Source organism: Labrus bergylta, chromosome 13, assembly GCF_963930695.1.
Source record: "Labrus bergylta chromosome 13, fLabBer1.1, whole genome shotgun sequence".
NCBI lineage: Eukaryota > Metazoa > Chordata > Actinopteri > Labriformes > Labridae > Labrus > Labrus bergylta.
In genome coordinates this window covers 9,463,311-9,489,104 of record NC_089207.1, presented here as the reverse complement: position 1 = coordinate 9,489,104, position 25,794 = coordinate 9,463,311, and the positions used below count along the sequence as shown (strand labels likewise).

Below are 25,794 nucleotides of genomic sequence, written 5' to 3'. Positions count from 1 at the left end.
CAGATTTAAATCATTGAATCACGGTAATATCTTAAGTCTGACAGGCACTTATCTAAGACCTGGCTCTTTAAGCGGACAGTCGAAGATATTAAAACCGATTTCTGTCCGTCACAGTGTGGCTAAAAGGGGAAGCGTATTTGGCTGAAGTAATCGTGACGCATCGTGTTTGCACCAAACTCAGAGATCTGCCTTCAGGTGTCCACAGCAGGAGGCGATCAATCAGAACAGGAGAGCACACGAGCAGCTGGATTTATTTCACATGGCTTCAGTTCAGCCACGGTTTCTGCTGTGTCATTCATCTACAAGCCGCGTCATGAATCACAAACACAGCCCCGAGCTGCAGCCACTGTGGGAAAACAAGAGCTGAAATACAACTTTTATTTTCCCGTCTCTTTTTACAGAAGCGCTGCACTCTCAGGTGGAGTGAACCAACATGCTCAAACTCTCTGCTCCCGTCTTTTTTTTATTTTTTATTTTTTATTTTTTATCTTCAAATGTACATTTCCCTTCGTGTGACACCACCTCTTATAGTCTTTAGGTCTCGGTCTCTTACTTCAATCCTCTTCTGTCAAACTTTATTCCAAATCTTTTTTTCTTGCACATGTTTACCGCTGCTCCCCTTCCCTCACAGAATATATTTCTTTATTTCTTTTAAGAGAGCTGAGGAGGAGAAGTGCAGCCAGGCTCAGGCAGACACAAACAGAAGAAGAACCCGAGCTCAAAGAGACAAAGGGAATTACAAGAACAGGTTTTTAAACGTGTCCTCTGGGGGAAACTATTTATTCTGCTGCCTAAATTTGATTTCAGAGTCTATTATTTTCAAATGATCCAGAAAATTACTTTCCAATAACCACAAAGTCAAAAGGTAACATGTACTTGACAAAGTGGGTAAATACTACCGCTGGTCGATTGTAGCAAATAGTCACAATGATTCTGATTGATATCGAGATCATGATTACTTAACACTATTTAACTCACGACGAGAGCAGAGACTGACTGCGGTGTTTCCACTGTTTAGATTCAGAGATCGTCTTCGATGTGGGAGAAGGAATCAGTTTGAAGGAATGGAGGCCTTTTGTCTTAAAAGATTTTCGGGGTCATGGTTTGTTTGCTTTTTTTGACTTTAAAAAAGGTGCATCATGGGGCGCTGGTGGCGCAGTGGTTAGCGCGCGCGTCCCATATATGGAGGCTATAGTCCTCAAAACACGGGCGACCCAGGTTCAAATCCAACCTGTGGCTACTTTCCCGCATGTCAATCCCCACTCTCTCTCTCTCTCCATTCCACCTCTATCCACTGTCCTATCTCTCCAATAAAGGCCCAAAAAGCCCAAAAATAAATCTTTAAAAAAGAGAATTTAAAAAAAGGTGCATCATAATTTTGCAGTGCCTTCATTTCCTGCTTGAGTTGTTTGTTTAGTCTTTCTTAAAGTAATGAAAGTCCATAAAGATTGAAGTATTTCATATTTCTTGAGAGCTCACCTCCTCCAGCCGCCTCCTCTGCTCCTTCTGCTGCTCGATACGTTTCTGCCTCTCAGCCAGCAGTTGGCGCTTGTACTCCTCCTGCTCGCGGAGCTGCTGCTCCTGGAGGAGCTGCTGGCGACGCAGCGCCTCCGAGCGCTCCTTGTTCTCCTGCTGCAGGCGGATGAAGTCGCGGCGTAAAGTCGACTCGCCGGGCACGTTGACTATGGAGCTGCACGAAAGACACAACGAGAGGGTTTGATAAAGGCGAGCAGAATCAATCATTCATAAAGAAGAGATACATGAAGCTTTTAACTTCTTAAATTTAGCATTTAGACGTCATTGCTAACATTCTTGTGCATTCAAGTTATCTATCAGAAATATCATTTTGATCTTTATTTGCCTTTACCAGTAAGTCATGTAAAACAAACAGGAAGTATAGTAAGTAAGTAAAAGTTTATTTATATAGCACCTTTCAAGAGCAGACGTCACAAAGAGCTTCACAATAAAACAAAAACAGATTACAAACAGTCACATAAAATCAAATACAGACAAATCAAACAAAGGCAAGTCTGAAAAGTCTTTAGCTGCTTTTTAAAAGTTTCCACAGAGGTCAAGGCTCTCAGTTCTGGGGGAAGACAGTATCAAAGTTTAGGATATGTCACCCGTTAACGTGTTCTTACCTTGGCTCTCCTTCTTGCTCTGAGGCCTCTTCTTCCTCCTCTTCGCTGCCACTGTACTCATACTCAGTCTCATCTGAGGACAGTAAGGATGAAGGATATATCAACAAACAAAAGTTATTAATAGTTAATAAATGGAAGTCAAACAGGTAGACTAGAAAATGGGTCAGGGAATGGAAATACATGTGATTAACAGGAAATGTGTTTTCCCTCTGAGGTGACATCAAACAGGATTTTAGCTGCTTCTCTTCCTCTGAGAACAAAATGAAATAAATGTCCCGCTGATGAGGTCAGTGTTGTCCCATACTGACAAATGTTGGATTATGACGGCGATGAAACTGCCCATGAGCTTGAGTTTCACCATCAGAGATGAACACCAACATGGACTCACCCTTCTCTCCCCTCTTCTTCTTGGTCCGGTCGATGTGGTCTTTGAGCTGGATGCGGACCTGCCTCTCGTTGGGCTGGTCCCGGATGAAGGGGTGTTTGAGCAGCTGCTCGGTAGGAGGACGCTGGGTGTAGTTCTTCACCAGGCAGCCCTCGATGAAGCTGAAGAACTTCTTCGACCTGTCAGATTCATGTTCAGTGTGGTTATTAAGAGATACGCGTTAAGACTTCAGAGAATGAGTCAAACATTTCAATCTTGATTTCTCACCATTTTTTGGACTTGAGTCGAGGAGGAGGGTTTCTAGGAATAAGGAAGAGGGCTCTCATTGGATGCATGTCACACAGAGCTAGAGGAGACAAAACAGAGAACACAGGTAAGAGAGAGGAGAGAGAGCAAACATCATGATATATATATATCTTTAAGGCCAACCTTTGCTTTATTCACAAACTGTCTCTAGAGGTTAGAGAGAAAGTGAAAATCACAGCTCAGTTGACTGAAGCTTAAACAACAAACAATTATTTCAGGGTTTTATTAACCTGATGACATTCAATTTTCATTTTGCAAAAAAGAGCCATAAGAATCATCAGTAGAAGTCGGTATAGAGATCCATCAAGTTGTTGAAATTTCACGAATTAGTTGATTACAGTATTCTGCAAATTATGTTTAAAGCTAATCAGAAAACATTGCCAAAAAACATCCAAAACAGATTTGAAAAAAGGGAAAGCCGTTATAATTTAAAAGGAACAGAGATCTTTAATAAACCAAGATTCAGAACCAAATTGAGGGAACGTTGTTTTACTGTGAAAGGAATCGGTTTATGGAACAATCTCAACAGAGAAACTAAAGAATCAAAATCAAACATGATATTTAAAAGATAAATTAAAGCCAGCTTGTTGAATAAATATGTGGAAATATGTCAGTGAGATACTGTTTTTTTCGTGATACTGTAATAAAAATGTATTGTGATATACTTTGTGCATAATGAATTGGTAAGGAGGACTTACAAGGGGGCTGCCAGTGGCTGTGTTAGCCTGTAGCCAATTTAATTTAATTTAAATTGTGTTCTGTTTTGTTTTAATTAATGTTTCTGTAAAAGAGGGGCAGATATTATAAGATTAATCGTCTTCCTGCTCCTTTTCATTCAAAATTTTAGATTTTATGTTTGTTTGTTTTTCTTAACTTTATTGTTTTTTTTAATGAAATAAAATTGACAAATAAAAAAATAAAAAAATAAAAGAATTACTGACAAATAATCAGTTGTCTGAGTTAACATTCTTGGGCGGCAGTAGGCTAGCTCAGTCTGTTGGGACCTGGGTTTGAAACAGGAGGGTTGCTGGTTCAAGTCCCAGTAAGGTGTAAAATATGTAAGTTGGACTGGTAGAGGTGCCAGGTCACTTCCCGAGTACTGCTGAGGTGGTTTAGGGGTTGCCCCTGTGTAGCAGCCATACTCTGTCATCTCTCCACTAATGCATGTCCACAGCTCCTGATTGTGCATGTGTGTATTTCAGGCCTATGTGTGTGTGAGTAGCATGTCTCTAAATAACAGAGTGCAAAATCAGAGTTTCCCTGAGGGATTAAAAAAAGTATGTAAGATTAAAAAATACAGAACTTAAAAAAGGACATAACCTGAAGTTTTTGCAGCCTAAAGATAAGAAGGGCTGAGACGCAGTGAGTAAAGATGGAGGATATATTACACCATGGCTGTCTGATCTCTTGCAGAACATGCGTTACAAGCTGCATTAACTGCACTTGATTGAATCAGGCAGTAAAATAATTTGCCAGATATGTATCATGCACCTTTGCCTCAAATGATATGTTGAGGAACTTTTTCAAATTTCTGCTCGAGTCAATGGGTTCATTATCTGTTTGCAGAAGTCGTAGAAAAAGCTGCTCTTGTCCCACTTTGTGCTGAAATGACATCAGTTCCTCAAAACGAACATTTAAAGGATTTCCTGTTTTCGAAATGCCAACCAAACCAACATGATGTTTAAGTGATGTGTACTTACGAGGCGCTCCCTCTGCCATCTCTATGGCCGTGATTCCACATGACCACAGGTCACTCTGCAGGACAGAGGAGCAGAAAGGGTCAATGAGTTTGTTTCTTTTATTCATGCATGTTTATTCCTACTGTGGAGCTGCTCATATCTACGATCAAAGTGTTTTTTTTTTTACTTTTTAAACTCATGCAACTGCTTTTAAATGAAGCACCATTTAAATCTCTTTTTCCAGACGGGGATTTCTGACACTACGAGCAAATTATTCAAGAATGTTGGATTCCGGAGATAATGTCCTGATTATTCTGGGTATTATCAAACAAACATCTGCAGGTTGATACGTCTATCACAAAAGCTTTTGGATGTATGCTAAACTGTTTATCAAGTGTTTTTTTTTTCCCCGCCTTTGTTCTGGTTTCTTACTCTGTAGTCATAGGTAGCGTCTGGGTTTTCATCACAGGCGATGACCTCTGGAGCCATCCAATATGGCGTCCCGATGAAAGTGTTCCTTCGTCCCACCGTCCGGTCCAGCTGAGCGCTCACACCAAAGTCCACTGGGGGAAAAAAAAGTTGAATTTAATTATCATCGGAACAAAAACATTTCATTTGCATATTTTTTATAAAAGTAAAAGAGACGCTAAAGACCGACCCTGAATGTCATGATTTTTTTTTGGGGACAGATGGAGGTTAAAATATGAAATAAAAAAAAACTGAATGTGAAATTTAAAAGAGTGCTGATCCTGTGTTTGAACAGACCAACATCATCAGAGGGGTCATTCAAGTTTCCGCCCCTGAGCCACATTAAAGATTCGGCCTCTTGGCCCGGCACCATGTTAATTAAAATTTGACTCAGCCTGACATCACATTGAAACCGGCACACACGAGTCCTTAGTCTTTGTCGAGTGAAAAGGTCAGAGGCTCGGACAAAAACCTCGGACTCACCTCCTCTGAACTCAGAACTGGACAAAGTGGAGGTGTGTGGTTTATACTGGCCTTCACAGGACAGCTATCGTGCCGTCGTAAAAAAATACATTTGATAATAAACAGTTAGGCTTAATAGTCTCGTCATAAAATAAGATTGATGAGGGGAAAGTCCTGCCCAGCATTCAAACAAAGGCCTAAAATGAAGCAAAGAAAATACAACAGGAGGCAGAACATTAAACTACTTTTTTTATTCGAGCAGTTTTCCGCTTCATGCTTGTGCAGCGCATCGCTCACTTAAAGTCACACTGGTTAGGATGCAAAGCTCTCTCAAGCTGTCTAGTCAAGTTTGTTCATTAATGAATGAAGAACAATCTACGAGCTCTTTTGTGTTTAATAATAGCCATGTTGTTACATCTCTCAAGACATGATGATCAGAGAATCGCACGGTTATTTAGTGGATTTTATTCAAGGATTTGCAGAACTGAGTGAGACAACTGTGCAACAATGGGATACATGACAAAACAACCCAAAGACAAAGCTCCGGTTGGCCCAAGCTCAGTGCTGACTCAACTGCAGTATTTATTTATTTATTTATTTTTTTGAGTGCAGGCCCATTTAGAGCCACAATAAAAACCAGACACATACCCAGTTTGACTTCAGCGTTTTCAGTCAGCAGCACATTTTGTCCCTTGATGTCACGATGGATGACGTGATGAGCGTGCAGGTGAGCTAATCCCTGCAGAGAGGGGAGACAACAACAACTAAATGTTACTCACTCTTTGTTGTTTTAAATGTTTGTGCTTAATCAGGCAACAATAAAAGCATTTCAACTTTCAGCCTTTCAACAAAAACACACTTGGTTAAGTTTCCCTTAATTGACTGTGGAAAATAAATCGCCATGGTTACGGACCCTGAGGATCTCTCTGGAGATGTAGGCGATCCAGTCCTCCTTCAGGGTGTTTCCTTTCGTGTTTTTGACCAGATCTGTGATGGAGCCGGCACCGCAGAACTCCATCACCAGCTGGAGGAGAGAGAGAGAGAGAGAGAGAGAGAGAGAGAGAGAGAGAGAGAGGTAGGGAGAGGGAGAGAGAGAGAGGGCAGACAATAAGAAAACACAGTTACAGAGACAATCTGCAAAAGGTGCTACATGCAGCATTTGTACACCAGCAAACCAGTAGCACATGTACTTTGTACAGACACAGTTGGTTTCTATTAGATTTAGCTTCTGTTGTTTCATCTTCTCTTCTTCATTTTTTCTGCTTTTGTTTTTATCTGTGTGGAAATATGAGAGCATCTGTTGTCAGAATAAAAGCTGATGGAAAACATTTTTTAACCTTTGCAGGGACTGGGACAGGAGACTGGAAGCAGAAGGGTTGATGGGAAATTAATGATGTGAGCACGAGGAAATCCACTGACTCCAGAATAGACTTATAAAATATACATTTAATAATTTGATGATTAATGATGATGATTAATAATTGAATTGAAATAATTTGATGGTCAAATCATGATGACAAACAGTCCACTTAAAGTCAGTAAATAATTTAACAGAATTTTAACTGAGGCCTTTAAGCTGTTGCCTTCCTAATGTGGGGCCACATAAATCAGAGCTGAAACACGGTTCATGTTTGAAGAGAATCAGACGTGGGAACTCATCAAATGCAAATACTTTATTACTGTACAAAAGAAGAGTGTAAAGAAATCTTTCTGAAAACTTTCTACCCTTAAAGCCCCAGATTTAAAATGAAATATCTGCATCTTCTACTTATTATGCTCTTAAATCAAGCTTTTTAAATGTGTATTATTTTATCTTTGATGCAATCATTGTTAGGTATATTTTTTGTATCTGGTTTGCACCTAGGAGCAATATACCTTTAAATAACTGTCAGTGTATGACTATTTTTAAATGTAGGTCAGTCTGAACAAAAGCCACAGGTAGAAATGTCCCTCAGAGATCTGCTTTACACTTTAAAGAGGACATCTTATACCCCTTTTACACCTTTTCAAACAGTCCCCTGTGGTCTAAATGAAACATCTGTGCTGTGCTTTGGTAAAAATATAACATGAATCAAGCACCAGAGGAGGTTTGTGACCCTGTATAAACCAGCTCTCTCAGAACGCTCCGTTTTGGTGTGTGTGTCTCTTTAAGTTTTCCTGGTAGATATCCCTCCTTCACTAGCGAGAAGAAAAATGGTGGACCTGCGCAAAAGTTTTGTTCTAGGCTGGGGATGGAGTCCATGGGTGGCGATATCAGGGGAGGGGATTTTTTTTTTTACCAGAATCCCACTGTGACATCACAAGGAGAGCACATTTGAAACTGAGCATTTTTCTCTGTGTTGTAAGACTTTTGCAGACCACAAACAAAAGACTGGATGGGTTTATTTCTCATTGTGTGGGTCAGTAGACACTCAGGTTACCCAAATGTTCAAAAACACTGTAGAAGTTGATTTTTTTTATACCCTTTAATACTGTGAGTACATTCAGAATCTTTTTTACTTTGACTTCAGAACTTTTTATTTTTAACAGAAACTTTTTCTAACACACATATCTGTATTTCTCCTTGAGTAAAGGACGCGTGTACTTTTGCTACCTCTGCAGGGAATACAAAAATATGAAACATGCAATATAACACTCTTTATCTGCTGAAGTAGTGCTGATAGAAACAGAACAATCTGCTGTTTCGTACAGTTTGTTTATAGAAGAACAAACTGAACGGAGCCAAACCCTGCCTTATTTTCTGCCTCTGCATTGTGCAGGAATATTTTGAATTAGTTGTATTGGACTGCAGAAAATGACACGTATACATCCTCTCCCTCTCACACACACTAACACAAACAGCAGACAGCGTGTAGCCACATTAGCCGGGTTGTAAACGGGTCGTGGATGCAGCTGTAAAAACAAACACGGAGCCGTGTTGTGGGGTGAGAGTGAGACCTCTCCTCTCTGCGGGGTCATAAAATTAGGTGATCCTGACTCCAACAAGCCCTATAAATCTGTTCTCCCCCTGACGCCTGTTTGTTTCTCATTTTGCTTTGTTTATTATTCATTTCCTCTGCACTGTTTCTGTCTCTACTTTGATTTGTTGTGTTGTTTATTACTCTCCTCTCTCCTGTGGTATCCCCCCTCCCCCCCTCTCTCTGTATGTGTATGAGAGCCAGAATAGGCTATAATGTTGGTGATACTATGTTTGATGTATTCAGGGTTTGCAGGTGAACAGAAAGGCAGTGTGTATCATAATAACTCAACACACAGACACATCACAGCCACAGAGACGGGACCCACTGCTAAAGAGATGTTTGAATTCTGATCTCTGATTTGTCTCTTATCTGCTGTCACTGCTGTCTACGCTTAATTTAAATATGAGGGGGGAAACCTAAAATCAGGCTATTACAGCACTCTTTTCGCCTTTTTGACACTAAACTTGGTTAAACGAGAAAATCTCAGGAAAGATTTCAGACCATCTTCTCTCAGTAACACAAGATTTTCCTCTCTGATGTTAAATCACTCTCATTCTGTTCCACAGTGCTCCGTGTAGTGTCACTGCTTTTATGAGATCTTCTGCTGTTTTATATGAAATGATAAGCTACCTCGAGGAGACAGCGTGCTGCACATGATGATTTTGTTCTTGTTGTTTTTTGGGGGGAAGGAGGCTTTAGAGTCGGAAATGAAGAGAGAGAGAGAGAGAGAGAGTTGGGTGACATGTCGGAATAATAACTGGAGGAAAGAGACTCACCCATAGCTGGTCGTCATGTCCAGGTGGACTCTTCTTGATGAAGGCTCCGTAGTAGGTGGCGATGTTTCTGTGGTGAGAGTACTTCTTCAGCATGTTGATTTCCAGCTTAATTTCTTCCTCCTCATCCTACAAACAAAAGACGGAGACAGGCAGACCCATCAGTGAGGATGTAACACATTTCTGTTACCTGTGAGACCTCCAGGAAGCAATTATATGAACTACTGGAGTGGATCAGAACAAACAATCCTGTTTTCCTCTGCCCAGGTTGTTAAAGCTGCGGAGGGTTTGTTTGGGAGGAAGGAAAATTAGCAACACAACGGTCCGACAGGAAAATAACTGTTATCTGGGACGATGACGTTGAAGGAGGCAGAGGATGAAGTACTTTCACTTTTTGTCCCCGTGTTCCTTCATTTCTTCCGCTTGGTTTATTAATCACATTTCTGCAAGTGAAGTTTTAAAGTCGACACGCAGTTTCCCATTTTAATTCTTTATATTTTATACACTTCATATTCTTCAGGAGCTTTTGAAGGAAAAACACAAACTAGGATTTTCACAGTTAGGAGCCGACTGATATGGGATTATTGACGCCGATACTGGTTCTGATACAAGGGTGGCGGAAAAATCTGATAACGATATATTGACCGATATCGTTCTGAGCTCTATCATCAATCTTAAGAGACAGATCGTTACACACTGTTATTGTGTTGATCCAACAAATGCTGTTGTGTAAAAACGGTCTTTGAACATAAACCTTTGTTGGACAGTGTTAAGAGTGAACTTATAAATACTCATTTAGATATTTACAAATCAACTATTATAAAAATCAACTATTTAGAAATAAACCTAAACTGGTTATATCGGCACATATCGGAGATAAAACTAGCCGATACCGATAGCCACGTGAAATGCTAATATCGGCCGATATCATTAGCAGGCCAATAAATCGGTCGGGCTCTATTCACAAAACCAGAATTTCAAACTTCCATATGATAAGAATGAAAATCAAACAATATGCATACTGGTTTTGTTACCATGGCAACAATAATAGATATCCTAGACACTGAATATTTGTTAATATCTTGTTTTTTGTTATCAAAAATTGCAGACAAAGTGCTGCACTCTGACTAAATTGCACAAAAACATTGACATGTTGCCAATGTTTTTGTGCAATTTTAAACAGTGAGCAGGAGTTTGTCTGCAACTTTTAACGGATTCGTCCTCTTCTACATTAACCTGTATTATGAAATAGATGTCGTTTTGGTGCTTTTCTATACTATATATCATTAAAATAACATCTTTATGTTGTATTTATCATTTTAAAACACATGGTATCCAAAAAGTATCAAAGTATCAAAACGTCTTTAATGCTGGATTTAAAGCAGCCCAAAAGAAAGCGTGGAAATTGTATTTTTCCTCTCAAGGATCTTAAAAGGCAAACCTATCAGACAACATATTCCATGTAGGACTTAAACTCCCCCGTGTTTTAAAACTCGCCCTTAGTTTTCACGTCATCTGTGTAATGTTTGAGACCTCAGCCCTCTCCAAGTGGGTAACCTTGATACTGAAGACAACGCAGACGAATGTGAAAAAAGTTTTCTTCAACAGCTATTCTTCAGTCCATTTATGTTCAGAGGAGCCAAGCAGAGACACAAACAAATATGCAAAGCAGATATCAGTCGGAAACAAACCTGCACGTACAGACTGAGCTGAGAATAATAACAACAGCCTCCTGTCACACACTCAGGATATTACAGCACCGACTCAAGAGTTCTAACCAGATCAAGCGATTACTTTTCCATCACTGCAGCGTCACAGAGCTTGTATGACATTTATTTGCCAGCGATTTGCATCAGCCGAGCTTGTGCGTCTGACTTTACAGACCAACCTGAGCTGACATAACACAACGTTTTCCCCGTTATTATAAGCACGATAAGCGGGAGCGTGACAGGAAGCTGCAGACCGGACTTCTGAACAAACTGAGCACTGCAGAAATCTCCGTGAAGAAGAAGCCAGGAGGAACCGAGAGGGGAAACAGTTTGGCTTTTGTGGTTTTGAAGCAGTTGACCTTTTGATTCCTTGAAGTCCAGATGTAGGAGCGTTGTTATTTTACACTCACTTTGGCTCCATGTGAAAACAGATATTTTCACAATAAGAGAGAATGATAAAACACACTTTATGTAGCACTCGAGTGTATAGAAAAACCTTTTTCTTCACAGTCACCATGTTTATTTTCTGTGTCATTGTATGCTTTAAAAAACAGAATCATAAGAAACAACAATAAAGTAGCTGATAAAAAGAAAGCTCCAAGTTCTGCAGTTTAATGAGCCAATCTTTGGACCAATCAGAGGCAGAGCTCTGTGCAGAATATGTGTCTTTCGATGGGATAAAAAAACCCATAAGACAACAGTGTTCAAAGGAGAACCAACAATGTCAAAGAATAGATCTTTAGGTTATATAAGAACAGTCCTTAGACTGCTGTATGTGAGTATTCGTTTCAATCCGACTATGATGAATGTTTCTGTAGACTGACAACTCAGAGCTGCTTTACATCTGCAAAAGACATTACCCGACATTTATATTTATCACTGCAGGGTAGCGACCTCATTCTGTTGGCTGTCAAAGCATGTCTTTTTCTTTTTTTCACAACAGGATATGATTGGTGTTAAATGTTCGTTTTAGCAGAAATCTAAACACACGAGTCTTATCGAGGCTCTGCAGCTGCAGAGGCAACCGATGACAGACAGACAGACGACTCGGCTGACATTTCTGAGCCCTGTCCAGAGATGAAAGGACTTTTCAGCCAAACTACGGCATTTAAAGATAGTTAAGCAGAAGTCATCAGATCTAAAAACGTACATCCTGCCGCTCAGTTTCACTATCTCTGACATACAGGACGCTTAGGTTAACCTGAGTAACGACTATTTCCCTCCGTCACTCATATGGAGAGGGTTTTCTCTTAATTTTTTTCTGCTCGGTTCTTCCTCTTGCTAATTATGTCACTGCTGAGATAAAGGTGAAGTTATCTCAAAGTAAACAGCAGGTTTTTAGACGAGAACATCCCTGGGATCGAGCTGATTACCCCTCCAAAAATAAGCAGATTTTTTTTCCCTCATTCATTTTTTGCTTTAATCTGCTCCGACTGTTCAAAGAGTTCAGACTGTCCGTTGATGATGAGGTCAGTTGGCCGGATGGTAGGCCAATCCCTTGAGTCAGCCGACCATTTGGTTACCGCTCAAGCCAGGCAGCTAGTCATTTAACCAGGCAGCAAGCCAACGAGTGAGTCAGAGAGCCAACAAAGCAGGCCGCCAGTCCTTCTGCTAATCCACTCATCAGCAGCAGACCGTCAGTCACCCAGCAGGTGAGCCAGACGACCCGCCACTCAACCAGCAAGGCAGTGAGATGTACACATATCCACAACTTAGTGGAAATAAAAGCAAAAAATCTAAAGAGCAGAAAGTCAACACTAAGAAAATAGTTCCTTCTTTGGTCGACAGAATATCGCATCGCCCACAAACTGTCAGTCATTGGAGAGTTTTTAGAAAAAGTCAGAATAATTACAGACAGAAGACAGACAGGAGGAAGACAAACACAGCAGGAACGGGCTGACACAATATTCAACAAGAGACATGAAAACTGAAAAACATCTAAAAATTTTTTAAAAAAACGTGGAGAAAGACCGTAATGTAAGAGTCGTTTACATTCTGTAGTCAGGAAAGCAAAGATTGTTGGAAGAAGACAGACACCCTGAAAACTCTGAAGGCAACTTTCGCTTGAATAGATTTCAAATTAAAGGAAGAATGACTTTTTGATCCAGTAGATGTCGCCCTTGAGCACCAGCACTTAACCACAACAAACTGCTGTTTTTTTTTACAACACCGCCGCTATTCTGAAGCCTCCGCTCTCCTCCAGCGACACACCTCCAACCCCACTCCACTCACGTTCACACGAAAGCAGTTGTTCATTAGAACGCACCACAATTAAGCACCATTAAGTGCAAGCGGTGGACAAAGTTGTCCTTTTGCTTGAGCTGCAGTTGCCTGCGGTCTGCATTGTTGTGTTGGCAGGCTAATGTTAGCACACTTTGGCTAGCTCGTAGCTGATTAATATTCTGTTTAATGACTCATCACATTTTTTCCTGAACAAGAATCTGGTCCAGAGTCTGTTGCCAGGTTTCAGAGCGTGACAGTTTTCTATACTGAGCTGCACCAGACGTACAGGCAGCTCAGACGTCAGCCTTCTGTCTGTCAGAGAGCCTCGTTTGGATTCAATGGAGAAAACACAGAAACACACACACACAGACTCTTGTGTGTGTGAGGTAGATGAAGAGGCGGTGCAGAAGGAGACCTGGATGTCAGAACACAGCTGCTTCGACAAGGAGACACTGACATCATCGTCTTTCTCTCGACCATTCTTTAACGAACTCTTTTACTCTCCTTCTTTTCCATAACTGTCTCCTGGAATGACTTTATCCCCATGGTCGTGTATCACCCTCTCCATTACTCCCTCAACTTTGTTTTCACAGTCAGTCGCTCAAAAACAAGGCGTCTCAAAGCTGCTCATTATCATTCCTGGTCACGAGATGGTGGGGAGACACGGCGGCGGCCATATTGCGGCTAAAGTACAACAGAACCGCGACCTCCCCCTTGGGGGAGAGGACGGCCACAGAGAGAAAGCATGATGGAAACTGGACACTGAGGAGGAGGAAGAGTTTGGCTTCGACAAAGGCAGAGAGAGGACGACATTTCTTTAACAGGAAGCCAGAAAGGAAAACTCAAGAATTAATCTTGAGTCATGAAAAATGATTACAGTAATATCGACCTGAGCGGTTGAATTGGAAATGGCAGTGATTGCAAAAGATGACCAAACTGTATTTAGACTACAAGCGTGTTAAAGCTGCTTCCTTGGAGTCTTGCAGATAGTTCTAACAAAGTGATTTTCCACAAATCCGCATCAAAATGTAGAAATCAACATTCACATTGCACTTCATATCACGTTTAAATCACAGCAAATAGTGTTTATTTCATCAAAATCCTTTATGGCAATAAGGATTCAGAAACACGTGTATCTTAAATACAGTGAATGATTTTGGATTCTGACAACAGTTATGAAATTGCCACACAGCAGAGACAGATGGACAGAGTCTGCAGGCTCATGTGTTTTTTGTCCATCAACAGTTTGCAGCTAAGTGTCTTCACCCCAGATACTCGTCAGCCTCAAGTAGAGCCGCCAGCCTCGGGAAAGTAAATCCAGACGCTGCTTCTTGAGAATGAGATGAAGTTCACAGACGGTGTGCACCTCTAGATGTTGTTGTGAAACCAGGAACAAGTGGGAAGGGTTTTGGCAATCAGGGTGTAAGTCACTCAGGGTGTGAGTGACTTTTCACAAATGATCCTGCAATCAAACTTGCAGAAGTAACACAAGGGGAAAATTCCCTTCACCGTGAAGATGATTCTATGAGGGCGTAGGTCGGATATGTACATCAAATGTCATCGCAATACAACTAATAGAGATATTTCACTCTGAGTCAGCCGTCTGAGTGACATTGCAATTTCCACAACCCCCTCGTTACACAACGACCGACTTTATTCCTCAAAGACAAACGTGCAATTCTTCGCCTTCTACACCTTCCCACTTTTCACTTTCACACCTTCTGAGTGGACGGGGAGCAGTGGGAGGAGGTGGGAGGTGAGACAGAGAGAGTTGACTTGTACTCTGACTATTTGTTTCAGGTGCAAAATACACAGACAGAGGAATAACAGGCGAGAGAGAGAATCTGGTGAGAAAAGCATTTCGATCCCCGGGAGGCCAGGAGGGTGGAAGTAAAGACGCTGGCTGTGGAGTTTTTTCGCTAATCAAGATCGATCTTTTTTTTTCTCTCCCGATTGAATCCCGCTGGATGACTTCCAGTAAACAGCAGCAGAGAGACTCTGAATGCAGAGCTGCTGCACCCCTCTCTCTCTCTCTCTCTCTGCATCTATTTATCTGCTTTCTGTAAGAGATGACGATGACTTCACTCCCTCTGTCTACTCTCTCTCTCTCTCACTTCCCCCAGAAAACAGTCTGAGGCGGTGACTGAAAGAAAGATGGCGAGGAGTGGAAAGACGATGAACACGAGCAGGAGGTGTGTGCATAAAAAAGAAAAAGAAAGGAAGAAAATCATTACGACAGAAAAACGGAACGTTATCGATGAAAACGACGGGTGCACAACAAAGGACATTGGGAGGTGTATGCAATGGAGGTGAGGAGCGAAGGAGACGCGCAGCAGTAGCCCCTCCCATAATCCCACTGCACTTCGGCTGAACCGTCTCACAGGATGACGGAGAGGGCAAGAAACTCTCTCTGCTGATTTGTTCTCCTTATCTGAGCTCTCCCGCTCGCTCTGTCTAAGTAGCACTCCCTCGATTCCTACCTCTCCGTCTTATTCTCTGACCACCCGGACAGAGACACAGTATAGATACTTTAACACAATTAAAAGATTAGTGCGGCAGTATATTGATATACAACGTAAGATAGCTTCATAGATATAACTATCAAACACAAAAATATAAACCTGAGACCTTATGCCAAGAGCTCTTGCGGATTAATCAAAAAAATAGATTAAAAATAGAATTTGACAGGGCGCTGCTTTAGCGCTGTGGTTAAATAATGAACCTGATGTAAAGTTTATAGACTTCTGAAAACACTCAGCTGCTATTCTGAGTTTTACAATCAGCTTTTGTGCACTTTTTTCCAAAACCTGATAATAATTATTAAAACACATGATCTATTCTACACTCCCTGTATTGTATGGCACTGTCTCACCAGCACATTCAAACACTCAGCTCAATGTGCTGATGAACACAGCGCTGTTTTCAGCCTGAATCCCCACTAACCGTGCTGATTCATGCATGCCCCCAAATCTGAACAAAGCATTGTGCTGATCCGAGCATTAAACCTCCTGATTGGTTGATTCAGCTTTTGTTGAGTCTGGATGAAAACACACAAAAAGAAGCCCAACATGCCAGAAAAAGAAACTTCTATTGCAATTATGACAAAATAGGAAAAACTAAATGTCCATCCCTATTCCCTAAAAGTTCAAGATGAAGTCTTCTAATTGTTCAATCTTCAAGTGTCACGACCAACGTCAAGGGAAGGACAAAGGAGAGAGACGCATGACATCACTGAAGTTTTATTTAACCATCTTCCATCAAAAAAGGCCAAATGTTTAAATACTGTCAGTAATGTCTAGCAAGTTGAATGTGTATAAAGAGAAGTGTGCTGAACAAAGTAAAATAACCTAAACCTCAAATCATATACCTATGAAGCGAGAGAGAAACTGCAGCTGCTTATAGCCGAAGAGCAGCAGACACAGGTGCTAAAAACTGAGTAGGTGCACTTCCTGAGTCTCTCACACAGGAAGTGCAAAGGGCTGTCACATCTGATAAAGCATCACTGGCTAAGGTGTTCGATTTGATATAATGTACGAGGAATTGAAGACAAACCCCTCTTGAGTTATATTTGGCACAGATAGCCTACTTAATAGTAGATTTAAACAAAATATCAACCAGAGGAAGTTATCTTTTATTGAATATAAGCACAGCTGTGATTTGGTTGGAGGCATGAGTGTATCTGAGTGGTTCTGAGATATCAGATTGGTTAACATAGACTAGCGCTCTCTCTCTCTCTCTCTCTCTCTCTCTCTCTCTCTCTCTCTCTCTCTCTGGAACAGGAAGTTGAATGTGGGTCACATATGCTGAGATGTGCACAGGGAGCAGAGAGTGGACATGAGCACACACAGAAGTTTGCTGTGTTGTAATGAATCTACACAGGATTCATGTGGATGTGTGCATGCACGTGAAAATCTTTCTCCAGTGCAAACAACTTCCTCTTTTTGACTGTGCTTTTTGGCAAACATCCCGACAAACTCTGAGTGTTTATTTAAGTCTGAAGCGGGAGGAAAAGGGCCACTGTAAACATTGAGATAGAATTAACCGCCATGTTTTGAATATTCCCGACATGTGCATTTCTCCTCAGTCGTTCAGCTCACATGAATACATAAACACGTTCACATCGAACGTTCCTTTTCCTTCTTCATGTCCTCTCAGTAATCTGCACAGTTTGAAATGGAGCATTTTTGGTTGCTTGCAAGCTTCAGAGGCTTCTGCAGCCAGCCTCAAGTGGACACTCGAGGAACAGCAGTTTGATGAGGGATCAAGTCATCATCTTCTCATCATCTCATTTTATATTTGTCAGCCATACACAGCTTTATATTGGCTTACAACAACAACGCTGTAACATAAAGGTTGACTGAGCAACTGTGCTGTTTATCTGATCCCTGAACAGCTCGACACCCGAATACATGTGTAGGTGAGACAGTATTGATCTGTTTGGGAGTTGCTGTTATCTACATCTGTCATCTAGGCCTGCATGATATGAGAAAGAAATGCTGTGTGATTTGCAACATGTAAACAATATTCAGAGTGCATACACGCCATCACCACCAAATTGGGTCCAATTAATCTGAAGGTAGCTGCTAGCTGATAGGTTGAGCTTTGACTGCATCTGAAAGGTGTTAAAGCATTACACCAACACACCCAGGCAGGTTACTACACTCTTTAACTGTCAAAGTTTTCTCTTTGGTTTTTTGGAAGTTAACAAAAAACAACTCGCATGTAGAGCCAGAAACAAGAAAAGGGAAGCACAGTCGAGTCTGTATCTGCACATTGGAGAACAACAGAGAGCATGACAGCTACTTTACTGACTTTGCTGCTTAATTTAAGCCATTTTAATCAGACACAGCCATAAAGAAATTAAAAAATAAAATAGACGCGCGGCCGATTCCACAGCTGCACATCAGAGAACAACACGGAGAACATGACAGCTACTTTGTGTCTTATATTGTGTCATTTTAGTCAGATACAGCCATGAAACTCTGGATTTCTCCATAATGAAGGCTGTCAGCGTTGTGTACCCGTGTGCTTGTGCTCGTGCATGAAGTGTACCGTGCTGAAGCACACCTCTCCGAAGTGTGCCAAAGCCAAGGAAGTGTACCGTGCCTGAGCCCGGCACAGAGCGGTCACACTGGCCAAACGAACTGGACTTTAGGGTTGAAGCGTGCTTGGGCACACTACGGAGAGCCAGTGTGACCGTGCCCTTAAAGACAGACGTACAATCCTCTTCCATATAAGAGTTGACCCAGATTAAAGAGTTTGATGTGACAGTCTCGATGACACACTCAAGTCCTCTTTAAGGCGTCTGGGCAGGAAATGGTCAAGTGGCCTCAACTATGTGTTTGTGAAATACTTTACTTACTTAACAATGAGAACACAACAAGCGAAGTGGAGAGAATAAGTCACTTTCTCCCCCATGGACGCAGTGAGATGTCGTTTTATAAGGCTATCACGACATTTCTGTGTGTTCACACACAAAGGAACACAAACTCTGATTACACAGCAGAAACAGCCCCCTGGCTCCTGACTCAACTCTGTTAAAGCTGATAAGCATGCACCCATGGGCTCCAGAACACACACACACACACACACACACACACACACACACACACACACACACACCAGTGTCACACACTCAGCTTTAATCTATTAGCTGAAATCCCTCCAGGAAACTTAAAATCTTTTGTGCTTCAAACAGTGTCATTCTCGGACAAGAAACTAGGATGAACTTTGGCCTTTTGTGGGACTATAAGCATGAAAATTATGATTATTCATGGAGAGAAAACGTTGACAGTTACATGGAAAGTCTGAACTGTTTAACTTAACTCTTGAATAAGGAGTTAGTTAGGATTTATATGGACAGAAGCGACTCAGAAGCGCGGTTAAAATCTGCAACATCTGAATTCTTAGCTGCTTTGGTAAGTCTGGTCACTGCTACAGCTGCTGTTTTACATTCTCCTCATGCATTTTAAATGAACCCATTCAGACTGTGTTCAGGTGTGGAAATAATGAAGTAGCTGTGTTTAACCAAACTGTAACACCTCTCAAACGACTACATGAACAGAAGAACTATTCTGATTTAAGCACCACTACCTTTGGTGAGAATGCAATCAACTTTAGCGTTCATAACATGAACCTTGCACAATGCAGTGCAGCAGTTTTTACAGTCATGCAGTTGATAAATTACAAAATTTGGAGATAAAAAAGTCAAAATATTGGACTAATTCCTTTGCTTGACTAAGGTTAAAAGATCTGCAAAATCGATGAATGCAAAATACCACAGAGTGCGATGCAATGAGGCTCAACAAATTAACCACAGTACATGAAACATACGACTTTAATATGAACTCAAGAGACTAAAAATAGCAGCAGACAAGACTTCAGATCTGTAAAGTGCTCAAAATCGACATGAAACAAAGAGAAATGTCAGATTTCTCTATCTCATCATCTCTGCTGTATACTCCTCTGCAACACTTTAAAGACATGTCTCACTTTGGACACACGAGTGAGATCAGTCTCCATAGCAACTAACAACAAAAAAAAAAGTTAAAGTATACATCCAGCAGTGTTTACTGACCTCGGTGACGTCCATGACCTTGATGGCGGCCAGCTGTCCTGTCTTGACATGTCGACCCTGAAGAGAGAAAAAAAAAGGAGAGATAAGAGAAAGGTAAACATTCGATTTTTTGTTGACGAGTGACGTCTGTTCAAACTCAATTATTAGACAAAGAAGGGAACAATACGACAATGAGAATAATTATTTTCTCTTTCAACGTTGGTGGAAACAATTTAAAAAGAAACAGACCCTTTGAAATTGATGGAAGCAAACTAATTACACCTTTTAGGCAGTAGTTTTATAGACCAAGTTAACAGACATGAGGATTGGGTTGGTTGATAACAATTCCATGATAAATAATTTGCTTTGAGCACAACACAGACCGCAACAGCCCAAATACTACAGCTGAACTTCAAACCAATACACCCAGTGCTGGGTTAAAGAGAGACAAAGATCCACAGTTCTTGATTTTCACAAAGTTTGAATCAAGATGATGGGATGTTTTTAAAAAAATGTGAAGACAGAGGCCGGGCCAAAGGTCAGTCCATATTCACCATATCACATCCATATACACTATAGGGTTGTCATGATGCCTGATTTTAAAGCTTTGATACGATTCTACTCAAAAACGAACAATGTGGAAAGGAGCGTTACCTGAACCAGTGGCGGTTCTAGACCACTTTTACTGAGGGGGCCAAACTGGGGCCAGTTGTTTTGTCAGAGGGGAACATTAAACCCAGGTCAAAAATAGACAAAGATAAAAACAGAACATAAAATACCATGATTTATATTTGTTTCAGTAACAGTATTTAATACTAGATAGTGAGTCCGGTTGTTGAGTCAAATACTGTGTATGTGGGAACAAACAAGCCGGGTAAAGTTCCCCTTTGAAACCCGACAACAATAATCAGAGATCCTGTTTCTTAAAACCTGCCTTCACTTCACTGCCAAGTTACCTCTTTGCGTTAATATCATCAACCTAAATGTTTTCACAGATGGAAAAACTGGAGAGGATAAACCAACAGGCAGGGAGAGAACGTGTGACTTTAAGCCTCTGCAAACCTTTATGTCTGCATCATTTTAGGAGATTATGTGAGTGCATGTGTGTCTCAACCGCTACATGATCAAGTTTCTTTTGTGTGAAACAGGACTGAGACACCTGAGCCACGACCCCCCCCCCCCCCCCCCCGTTTCTGAATAAGCTGGCCCAGTCCGCGGTTTGAGTGATGAGGGATTAACCCATTTTGGTTTAGCCAAAAGGGACGTGTGTGTGTGTGTGTGTGTGTGTGTGTGTGTGTGTGTGTGTGTGTGTGTGTGTGTGTGTGTGTGTGTGTGTGTGTGTGTAGGTGTAGGTGTGTGAGTGTGTGTGTAGGAAGAGCTTGGCCAAAAGGTCAGGGTTGATTGAGAGAGCAAAGATCTCAAGGAAGCAAATCTCTGCTGCTCTCTTTCTGTGGGAACATGAGGACGGGAACGTAAAGGTGGAGGAGGAGAAGGAGAGTGAAGCTAACCCGAGGAAAAACTCATGATGCAAAAAGCCAAAAGAGAATAAAAGAAAAGTAAAGATGATGTATAAAGCCATGTGACAGTCTATGGAGGAGTTTAGGTACTGGAAAACTGGCAACAATAGTGATGCATAACAAAGTGTAGGAGGGCTGATGTTCTGTTGAACGATATCGGCTCTAAAAACAAAAGGAAAGGAGTGACAGTCGAGGGAGAGGACAAACAGGAGTGGAAGGGAGAGACAAACAGAGAAGTTTCAGAGAAGAGAAAATAAGACTTCACAGGGAAAGTCAAAAGCTGTCAGGAAACTAAATCATATCAAGCACTTTGAGTTTGAAGTCTTAAAAAGCAGGTTTAACATAAAATGAGTCCAACAGATTCTACTTTATATGAGGGAGGGGTTGGTTGAAGTAAAGGGCAGTGAATGATCACCACTACTGTAGCTCTTATTTATTATTTTTTTAGCCTCTTTGAGCTCATTGTTTTGGTATTAAGCACTTTCCATCAACCTCACTCACAGCAGCAGTTCTTGTTTTAAGCAAGCAGAAACCTACAGTGTTATAAAAAGAAGTCAGCGTTTAGTGCAAAAATCTGCAGTTCCTTCAGTGTCCACTTGAGGCCAGCTCAAAACACCACAAATACCCATTAAGTCCAATATTAAAATGCATATTTTGACAGCAGAAATAAAAACGCTTACAGCTTGGTTAACATTTTTTTGGGGGTTAAATAGCTTATGTCTTTAATGGCACACTCTGGCAAGGGGGTGCATTTTTTTTTTTTTTTAAACTCATCTGTTTATTTTATATAGCCTTAGAATAGCTCATAAATTTGCTTAATGAGGGACATGGCTAAGTTGACTGACAGGTGGTCACGATGTAGCCATTCGCCAGGAAGCTTAGCCTCAGCTCTACCTCTGTGCCTGTTTCTAGACTGACCAAAAGTAAGGAGGACAACATCACTGAGACTACGTCATTGTTGTATCTTAATATTTCATGTTTATTTGTAAAGGGACAAAAGTATGAAGCAAGTAAACCGTTGCGAAATAGTACGGCATTTATAGCCTAATGTGCTAATATGCAATGTTCATCCCTAGATGGGCTTTTAAATAGTCTGTAAGCCACAATGACCCCCCCCCCCCACAAACACTGTATCCGTACCCCTCAGGGACCGCCAGCTGACGAACAAAGTTAGCAACTAGCTCTTTTATGTAGCATTAAGACAGCTAAAGCACCATGTATCTTAGGAGGTCTTGGATCGTAAAAAGGGATCGCAAACACAAGATCTAAATTTATCAACGTGACAAACACAAATCTGAGAGAATCATGTTGTTCGGACAAACTTGGCCAACATATCAGCCATAAGAACCGAGAGCGGTTTTCTCTGTTCTTTTTCAGCAGCAGAAGGCCAACACACTGACCTCCATCAGGCTCTATTAAACTCCAGTACCCATCGTACTGTAGCACTGCTGAGTCATCGCATTTTTTACATCCCACACACACTCGCACAGAAGGTAATTCACACAAAAAAACTCACTTTGCATTGCTGAATGCACTCATCACCGACACACACAAAGTATAAGAACCCTGACACCGCCCCTCTATTCAGTCAGACCGCAATATCGCTGCTTAACAATGTTCTGTGTTTGTGTGTATCTGCATGTGTGTGAGTGTGTGTGTATGCTGTGTGGGGGTATGAATACGTATACCAGCCTGTTTCAGCTTATTTTGAACATCATTGAACATCATTTGTCCTACCTGTAGCGTTCAAACACGCACGCACGCACGCACGCACGCACGCACGCACGCACGCACTATTTATTTAACAATAAATTAATTCTTACATTCTTGGGGTTGATTACAGACAAGATAGATCTAGGTGTGTTCTGACATTTCTGTCTTGCAGTTTAACCTCAAAGACATTTATTATTTTGAAAAAAGACACTGCATCGTCGATTTTTCCCATCATGTTGAGACATTTTTGTTTCGAACCGAAATAATCAACATGATGCTGTCTAAACGATGAAAAATTCTGGTGTGTGTGTGTGTGTGTGTGTGTGTGTGTAGATGTGTGTGTTCTCTGCGTGTGTGAGGAAGGTGACCTCAGACTGCAGACTGTAATAATTACAGAATCCCCCCCAACTGCCAACGCACAGACGGTCACACAACAGTAAAAGATGACATCATCTTCTTCTCAGGTTCCTTTGTTCAGAACGAACACTCACACACAGACACACTCACACACAGACACACTCACACACAGACACACGCCAACACCTGGGCAGAATGGACACACAGAGACAGCACAGAGACAGAGGGGACAGTCCATCAGAAGAGCTTTTGTTAGCTTAAAGAAAAATCCAGGATACTTTCTATAATTCCAGTTTCATTTTCATTCTTCTACCCATAATTCATTTCAGCTATGATGTCATTTTCCTATTAAGGTATTTACTGAGATGCAGGATGAATCTCGCATAGCACAGAAAACCCAAAATTCTGTCAATACCAGAAAAGAAGTCAGGTGTAGACTTAAGTTTGACTTAAGTCCAAATCAGCATCAGAGCACCTTTACAGAAATCATCTTTGTCCATACTGACACATCTGACTGCACATCACATGAATGTTCGTTACATGCTGCTGTAAACAAGAAATATCAAGTTTGCTGCTTTTTGTTAAGTTGTAAGGAATAATGCAAACTTATGTAAGCTTGCCATCTGTGCATGTAGGCAGTGTAGCATTTAAAAATGTAGACTTTAACTGCTCTGCAGTTGCATATAAAAAAACAATTTGATATCCACGTTGAACAGACTGATAGTCAGGGTTAATGTCGTTGGATTTCTTTCAGAGAAGAGTCACATTAAAAGGATTTAACAAACTCAGAGAAGAAAGCAACAAGGTTTCTGTGGTCACGCGAATGATTCAATTTTGTCAGGAAACTCAAAGTGGGTCAGCAGGATTTTAAAATGTCATGTTTAAGGATCTGAAGAGTGCAGACACTTAAGTAAAACTAGATTCCTGTTATATATCAGTGCCGTCATGAAAAAATCTAATTTTTAATATTTCCATTAGACCAGTAGGTCTTTCCTTTGTTGATATACCTTTGCAACATTTCAGAAAATTAGAAAATAAAAGCAGTGCTTGAGAGGATTTTCACAACGTTAGATTTTTAAATAAAAAGGTTTTCTTCTGAATGGATGATAAAGCAGAATGATGTTCTCACTTACACTGCTCAGAACATGAACTCTTACTATTTATTACAACTTCAGTGCTAAAAGTTTCACACCACACGGTAAACATCCAGACATGAAGAGTCAAGTCAATTAAGCACAGAATTTAATTCAGACTAACCAATAAGCATGAAATTAAGAAAAAATCTAACCAACTAGTATTTCTGTTGCCGACTAGCGAGAGTGACAACATGTAATTGTTCTGTTGCCTAAACACGCTCGTCCCTAAGGTTCTTTCACAGCAGGAAGTAAGAGCTCATTCAGAGAAAACTAGACACAGCAGTGACTGCTAAACCTTTTAACCCCATCCACCTCCGCTAGATATTATCTGGGGTGAACTCAGTTCTCCACTGAAGTGAAATAAGAAGATTTCTCTGAATTAAAGTTGGATAAGAGCAGCTGTGCTTCTGTGACAGATTGTTTGGTTTACTGCAGGACAAACTGAAGATCTAAGGGATTTAAACTTTATACTTTAAAAACCATTAATGTAAATAATGCCATAACTAAAGCTCCCAGCTGACTCCACGCTGCACTCAAACACGATACAATCCTCCCTGTCATCCGACTCTCCCATGACCAGCACCAGGAACCTTCTCCAGCGTGCTTCGGCTGAGTTTCTGTGTGGGATGTTTGGACCAAAGCGTCGACAGAAAAGCCTGGAGGGACTTTAAGGCGGGAGGATGTCGGTGTTAGTTTCAGCGTTCAGAGTTTTAGGATCACATGGTCTCTACACAGTTATTAGACGGCCTCGAGGGACGCCTGTGTTTATGGGAGACGGTTTGCTCTACACAAAGTCCTGGACAACAAAGCAGCCTTGGTTTCAGCTCCTGTGGAGTTCTCAACAGGCTGTATTTTGCATGGATTTTTTTTTTTTTTTTTTACACCATCTTTGAATAGAAATACTAAACTACAGTCTGTCATAGTTCCCTGAGAACTTTATCCCAGCCTAGAAAAAACTATAAGACAATTAACAAAAACTGTTATCTAGGGCCCGTTTGATATAGGATTTTTGGGGCCGATACAGATATCGATATTGGGGAGAGAAAAAAATCGGATATTTCTGCCGATATCTTTCTTAAATCTATCTTCAATCTGTAGAGATAGATATAGATACAACGTGTTTACGTTCTCAAATGAAGTTATAAAACACTTGTGGAAAAATTATATGATGAAGACAAGATGGTCACTCAACTGAAAAGTAACTTGGCATCACCGTTTGACTCCCTGGAGAGTGATGATGATTGTTGTAAACCATATAGCGCCCTCTGCTGGTGAAAAATAACTACTAGTGTAAAACAATGAACTCAAACGAAAAGTTATTTGACTGGTGAATGAATCTAGTAATATCACCGCATATCTGCGAAAGATTAGCCGACACCGATAGTCACTGGATATGATCAGATCGGCCG

The 25,794-nt window shown here is 41.0% G+C and overlaps 1 protein-coding gene across 8 annotated transcripts in view; it reads right to left on the bottom strand.

Annotated features, from left to right (window-relative positions):
- The window catches only part of LOC109995432 (mitogen-activated protein kinase kinase kinase kinase 4), a 104,122-nt gene that overhangs the window by 37,330 nt on the left and 40,998 nt on the right, over nt 1-25,794 (bottom strand). For all 8 annotated transcript variants that reach the window (XM_065962479.1, XM_020649170.3, XM_065962476.1 and 5 more), the window contains exons 3-12: nt 19,684-19,740; nt 9,178-9,303; nt 6,355-6,465; nt 6,090-6,180; nt 4,944-5,074; nt 4,533-4,587; nt 2,794-2,872; nt 2,530-2,705; nt 2,142-2,214; nt 1,480-1,690 (exon numbers count right to left, since the gene is read on the bottom strand). In XM_065962479.1, coding sequence (XP_065818551.1) covers nt 1,480-1,690; nt 2,142-2,214; nt 2,530-2,705; nt 2,794-2,872; nt 4,533-4,587; nt 4,944-5,074; nt 6,090-6,180; nt 6,355-6,465; nt 9,178-9,303; nt 19,684-19,740 — 1,110 coding nt within the window. The remainder of the gene's footprint in view (nt 1-1,479; nt 1,691-2,141; nt 2,215-2,529; nt 2,706-2,793; nt 2,873-4,532; nt 4,588-4,943; nt 5,075-6,089; nt 6,181-6,354; nt 6,466-9,177; nt 9,304-19,683; nt 19,741-25,794) is intronic.